At 32.4% G+C, this 7,012-nt stretch overlaps 1 protein-coding gene across 1 annotated transcript in view; it reads right to left on the bottom strand.

The window, feature by feature from the left end:
- Positions 1–7,012, bottom strand: part of LOC106879207 (sodium bicarbonate cotransporter 3) — a 53,189-nt gene that overhangs the window by 20,355 nt on the left and 25,822 nt on the right. Inside the window, exons 7-10 of the mRNA XM_014928678.2 lie at positions 6,140–6,246; positions 4,426–4,600; positions 3,317–3,450; positions 1,071–1,554 (exon numbers count right to left, since the gene is read on the bottom strand). Of these exons, the coding sequence (XP_014784164.2) occupies positions 1,071–1,554; positions 3,317–3,450; positions 4,426–4,600; positions 6,140–6,246 (900 nt within the window). The remainder of the gene's footprint in view (positions 1–1,070; positions 1,555–3,316; positions 3,451–4,425; positions 4,601–6,139; positions 6,247–7,012) is intronic.

Raw genomic sequence — 7,012 nt, 5'->3', positions numbered from 1 at the left:
TATATATATATATATATATATATTATTTTCTTTCAAACTATAATTTCTTAATTATATCATATCCTTGTAAACATTATGTTCATCACAATTTTAGAATTTAAGAGGGCTAAAGTTTCTTAAGGACATAACACTTTTAATGTATTAGCCATCTCTCTTTGACCAGATGATATACTTTTAACTAATTGAATTTTTCCCACAAAAATTGCAATCACTTCTGCCTGAAGCATTTCCAAATGCTTCAGACAGGCGTGATTATAATTTCCATGCGCTGTACTCAACAACACATCACTTTATGCAGTCTGATAATAGATTTGTAGTCTCAAGACAGATATTGTGATACTCTGTGCAACTAACTGGTTTAACTAAAAGAAATTGATCTTAAAACTCTTTAAGCTCTGATTCTGAGAAAACTGAAGTTTACAATAAGTCTTAGATGCTTCAAAGGTTTAAGTAACATAACTGCTAGATCAGATTTATATGAAACTAGTGTACAAAACTGCATATAAAGGTTTGTGTTAAGTTTGGGGCATTACTTAAGAAAATAATTTAATTTGAAATATATAAGGTTATGAAATTTGGTAATATATAAGGTTATGAAATTTGGTAATATATAAGGTTATGAAATTTGGTAATATATAAGGTTATGAAATTTGGTAATATATAAGGTTATGAAATTTGGTAATTGAACATGAAATAATTCTCTTTTGGAATGATGGCTCTCAAAGGGCAGACAGCTATAAATAATAGTATGTAAATATTGGGTTTAAAAAAACTCTCGGATTGAAAAAGTCAAAAGCTATCCATGAGGCATGGACCTGCATCTCTTTTGATTTATTTCTATCCAAGGATTTTTTTAACCCTATATTATATGCTATTATTTATAGCTTTTTTTTGTCTGCTTCAAGATCCATAATTCTAAAAAAGAATCATACTTTGGTAATTAATCACATGTTATCTTTATGATTTATTATGACAAAATGATTGGCTCTTATACATAAATTTGCATATGTAAAATTAGAGTCCTGAAACTACATGCAATAAAAAAATATACAAAGTGAAATAAAACTCACTGAAGAGGGAAAAAAACTGCTGTTTCTTGAAGCTTTCAAAGCCATAGATATAGTAAATGTACCAAAGAACAAGATAGTAGACAAGAAAAATACATCTGGTACGTATGGCTTGAAATCACAGCCCAGCCCTATTAGAACACCTCCATACTTTTTACATTTATCCCATTCAATATCAGTCCAATTTAGTGAGGTAGTGTTTATAGAGATTTCAGGTACAGTTTTGTTGGATTCAACACAAGTGCAGTTGAGAAAAGGAGTAATGGAGTGCAGTGTTTCTATAGGGTAGTTATCTTTGATGTGGTACAGCTTTGCCAGAGCTTCCACAATGAAAATCAATGAAATAAGAGCAGCAAAGCTCTCTTCAGTGAAACGTGTGATGTAGCGTACTAATGCACTGAGATCCAACGCAACTATAACAAAGAGGACCAAACCAGTCCATAAACCAATCCACAGCCGGAATGCCAGATAGTCAAAGCGTTGCTCCCTGGAAAAGAAAGATAAAACATTACATTTTCGTGTTAAAAGTCATGAAAAACCATTGTTATTATTTTCATTGTCACTACTATTACACTAATATAAAGATCTTATGTTTGTCCTTTTCAAAATACAGTAAACCATGAAAAAAAAAAAAAACTTATAATAATAATGATAATAATAATAACGGGCTGGTTACTACCGAAACGAGCTGATTACTACCTAGCTCAGATACCAGGAAACCCCAAAATGGTTGAAGTTCAAAAGATAGTGCTCATGGGAACTGCCCATATCCTACATAAAATACTGTCTATGTGATCTCAAATTTTAAAACAAACACATAATTTTCTTATGGTTTCTTAAACATCCACTAGAACAAAACTGTACAAATCCAAATATATGGTACTCTAGGCATAACACCTACATGAACCTCTAACTTGTTGTCTCTTGAGGTCTCTGGGTGAGACTTGGATCCAACTTGTACAAATGCAAAGCAAAAGTTAAACATAAAATAATAATAATAATAATAATAATAATAATAATAATCCTTTCTACTATAAGCACAAGGTCTGAAATTTTGGGGGAGGGGACTAGTCGATTACATCAACCCCAGTGTTTCACTGATACTTAATTTATTGACCCCAAAAGGATGAAAGGCAAAGTCAACTTAGCAGAATTTGAACTCAGAATGCAATGACAAGCGAAATACTGCTAAGCGCTTCATTCAATGTGTTAACAGTTCTGCCAGCTTGCCACCTTAATAATAATAATAATAATAATATTAGGGTATGCAGCTCTTCATGTGAACAGCTCAGGGAAATGATGCCATCCCTGTCCTGCATAGGCTGGTGTGTAACCTCTGCATCTGTGGGAGTCCTGCAGTAATTTACACAGGGCTAACTTGGTATCCCTAAGCCTTGGCTGGCAACCAAATAAGAGCTGGTGTTGTAATTGGGGTGACCCTTTACATGAAAATCTCAACTAAACACACTCAGAGAGATGGGTAGTAAACCTTGTAAAAAATCATTCTCATTTTTTGCAACAATGGAAACCAATACTTATCTAGATAACAATGTAAATGGGAAGACTCCCTTGGGTGTCCAAGACTCCCTTGGGTGTCCAAGACTCCCTTGGGTGTCCAAGACTCCCTTGGGTGTCCAAGACTCCCTTGGGTGTCCAAGACTCCCTTGGGTGTCCAAGACTCCCTTGGGTATCCAAGACTCCCTTGGGCGTCCAAGACTCCCTTGGGTGTCCAAGACACTGGTACTCTTGTATTTATGTGTGTGTATATTTGTGTCTGTGTTTGATCCCAACCACTACTTGACAACCAATAGTGGTGTGTTTATGTCCCCGTAACTTAGAGATTTGGCAAAAGAGACCAATAGAATAAGTACTAGGTTTGCAAAGAATAAGTCCTGAGGTCAATTTCTTTCACTAAAAAAACCTTTTAAGGCAGTGCTCTAGCATGGCCACAGTCAAATGACTTAAACTTGTAAAAGAATATATCATAATGACACTATCACTACATTTGATCCTCATCCTAATCTGTCAGTAAATATAATATCAATGCTATTTATATGACAACTATATAATTACTAAGCAGGATACAGTTATCTGATTTACTCCTATGTCTCTCCCTTCACTATTTGATTGAAGTTTTGAGCCCCATCTATTCATTCCATCTCTCTACCTTTCACTGTCAACTCTAAATAAATAAATAAACTCTTTAACTAGTTAATACAATTAAATGAAAGTAAAACAACAATACTCACGAACAAAAATTATACAGGATAGTTTCAAATACCAGAACAGGACCTGTACTTCCCAAAATAGTCAAAGGTTGACCAGAAATCAAGGCATACACAATTCCACAGATGGCACCGGCAAGAATACTCTCAAAGGCTGCCTAAAAGTGTAAGAAGTTATTTCACAATAGAAAACCTCTCCCAACACAATCTTTTCAATTTACAAAAATATAGCTAAGAACCTCCTCCATTTAGTGAGAAGTGTGTAAATTCAGACAAATTTTAGCAGGGGTCTTACTGAAAATAAATCATGTCAATTTACATGTTATTATCCATCCTTCCATCCAAATAGATGAATAGATGATAACAACAGGGTTTGTTAATTTTTCAACTTTCTCTCAAACACGTGTGATAAGCAAAATCAATTGCTCCATTTTACATATTCAGATATCTGTTGATAGATGATCAGGTCTACTTACTTCATATACGATTTATGGTGGTTGGTCGTGCTTTCTCAATGACATTTATAATAAAAGTGAAGTGAAACAGTTACAAACTAAGAATTAAATCAAAGTTACAGACAAGAATTGACTCACTTAATGGCATGTATGTATGCATATAAATATACATATATATACATAGAGAGAAAGAGAGAGAGAAGATTTATAAAACTCAATTGAATCTAATAAGAAAAAAGAATTTACAAATCATATTAGCGGCTAATATAATATAATAGAGATTTATGAATACCATTTCATACACTGCTCAAAGTGAAAACTATTAATAATTTCAGTTTTATGTTGACGTAGTTGTTGTTGTTGTTTTTAATTATTTTATGAAATATAGTGTACTCTGTATTCTGGTAGTACAGAATTAGAATACTTGAAGCTCGAGTGTCTGTTCATACTCACTCAACAGAGTCACTAGAAAAATAGAGAAGTAAATATTCAGTACATGAGAAAATGTATTGATGTATTGGAGACTCATCAAGTTACTCAAAGGATATGAAATTCTTTATGACAGAGACTAGGTTTAAAAAGGACCAAAAAAAAAAAATTATTTAACATCACGTCTCGGAAATGAAATCAAACAGAATTATGAATTACATGAAATAGCTAAGAATAGAAAAGAATTACCATATTTTCTCCTGTTGCATCTCCAAGTAAACCACCAAAAGTAATGATTGGTGTGAGACAAGCAAAATAGAGGAAAACAAATGAGGCAAATGACTGTACATGAAGGGCATCAGTGAAGTCACTTAGATAAAATGGGGCCTTTCTTTTCACATCAGATATCAATCCACCAAACAGACTGAAAGTATAAAGTGAGAAAGTACAAGGATAAAGTAACCTGGAAATCATTTGACAGTTATAATTACAAAACCCCTTATATATAGCAGTATGATGTGTATGTAAAAGATCATTATGTCAGTATGGTGTATATAAAAGACACTATTAAAATAAATCACTCCTAACAATAATAACAGTTATGACAATAATAATGATTTTAAACATTAGGACAATTCCACCGATTTTAGGAAAGTGCATAATTAATGAAAATAATCCTTAATATTTGATTGTTACTTAACTCTGGAAAGGTGAAAGTTGAAATTGACCTTGGCAGAATTTGAACTCAGAACTAAATATCACAAGGTATTTTGTCCAATGTTCTAATAATTCTGCCAAACCAAGAAGAAGAAGGAGAAGGAGAAGAAGAAGGAGAAGGAGAAGAAGAAGTAGTAGTAATAACAACAACAATGAAAGAGATGTTTATGATAATATGAAGAGAATTAATAATTTAAAATTAAATCAAAGAAAATTAATCAGAATAAAGCAAATAAACATTCAATCCACCGTTGAAGAAAGGAGTTGCAGGTATTGAACTCACTATTAAGTAATTATCAATGTTTTTCCACAGTTCTATAGTTTGCCACTGAAAATATTAAAATATTAAAAGCATCCGTTGACAATTACAGGAAGTATAACAAAAATGTAATGACTAATGACAATTTGGTAATCTACTGACTATAAGCAACTGATATTCAACGATGCTATTGGTCAGCCCCTGGCTTAACACCGATCAATTAAAACCTATGGCTATGACTATTTCTTCTTACTTTTTTTAGATACCGGGTGAATCTAAGACTACATTACCCAAAGTTCTTAGTTTTTATGAGTTACTGGTAAACTCAATTTCTTTGTCTTTATGAATTATTGGTTAACCCAATGCAGTGCCTCCTTTTAATTGGAATGATTAATAAACCCAATTCAATATGTTCTCTTTTAGAATATGGTTTGAAAGTTTGACTGCTATTTCTAGCAGATTGAGTGACCATTTAGATGTTCTCTCTCACCTGTTGAAAGAGGTATACTTTGTATGCATTCTTGATGTATTTCTGCACTATTTTTATACCTTTGTCATTTCTATAATTTATAAGCACAAAATACATAATATTTTCTAGAATGTTTAAGTTAACTTTGTCATTATGTTCAGCCTCCCATGTTTTAATTTCCACAGCACAGAACACATAATACATTTACTCTAAACATATTACTTTTGTAATCCCAATCAACAAAGTAGAAAAACAAATAATTTTCACTTAACTGTTCACTATCTAATATTTAAGAGAGCTTTATCGATTAATTCATACATTTATAGAAACATCAAATCTGATGGAAAAATGATCAAAAATTCTTCAAAAAACATATACAACAAAATGAGGAATTAATTGATGGTACCGTTTCTTACTATAAACTAAACTTTGTTAGAAAGAAGTTGTAAAACTGATAGCTATGCTGCAAAGTACCTGCAAATATTCTATAAGGATTTCTAGAACAAATATTCATTTACCGTCCAGTTCTTATCAAAGTTTCATCATCATGTTCATCCTCTTCTTCCTCAACGACAGCTTTTCCATTGGGAAGATGAGCGGAAGATCCTGGAGTTTTTCGTGCTTCCTGCAACAAGGCAGATATGAGATACATTTAATGGCAGTAATGTTTTCTTTTGACTAAGTAAAAGAACGTGTTGAATGTAGGAAAGATTCATAGTTGACTAAATCCATCTTCTTGGTTATAACAACTTTATGGAAACCAAATATAACGTTTTACATAAATAGGGGTTGTCGCCTTTATTGAACTCATAAAGCAAGATATACCGAATATGCTTATTTGTCACTTCCATTATGGCGTAGAAAAAATAACTGTTAAAGTCAAACTGCACTCTTCAAATTTTGCACAAAGAATAAGAGCATGGTAAAATTGCTACCTGCTTTTATAGCAAGTTGATGCAGGTAATTCATCCTGTCCCCCTCCGACTTTTACTGCATGCAATTGAAAAAACTGCATTATTTATGGGATGACTCAATATATATAAATACAAGACAGAAGTACCCAGACTGAAGTTAAGGCATTGTAGGTTTCATTAAAATCAAAGTGTATCCACAGAATGAGGGCTAGCCAGAGGAGTGGCCATAAAAATTGAAGTGCCAGAAGTATTATTATTAAGCATTGCTATTTCTAGCAAGTTCAACAACCATGTAGAGCCTCCCTCGTCAGCAAATGTTAATCCGATATGAAAACACAGTTCAAATATGAACATCAACAGTAAAATATATTCTATTTATTTAGTTGAGAATTTAGGCTATTGCAATCAGTAACAAAGGTAACAAAAGGGAAAATAATAAAAGTATAATGATATTCATTAACAAAAAAAAAAAAAAAA

Source organism: Octopus bimaculoides, chromosome 4 (genome assembly GCF_001194135.2).
Source record: "Octopus bimaculoides isolate UCB-OBI-ISO-001 chromosome 4, ASM119413v2, whole genome shotgun sequence".
Taxonomy (NCBI): domain Eukaryota; kingdom Metazoa; phylum Mollusca; class Cephalopoda; order Octopoda; family Octopodidae; genus Octopus; species Octopus bimaculoides.
This window is presented reverse-complemented; position numbering and strand designations above follow the sequence as displayed.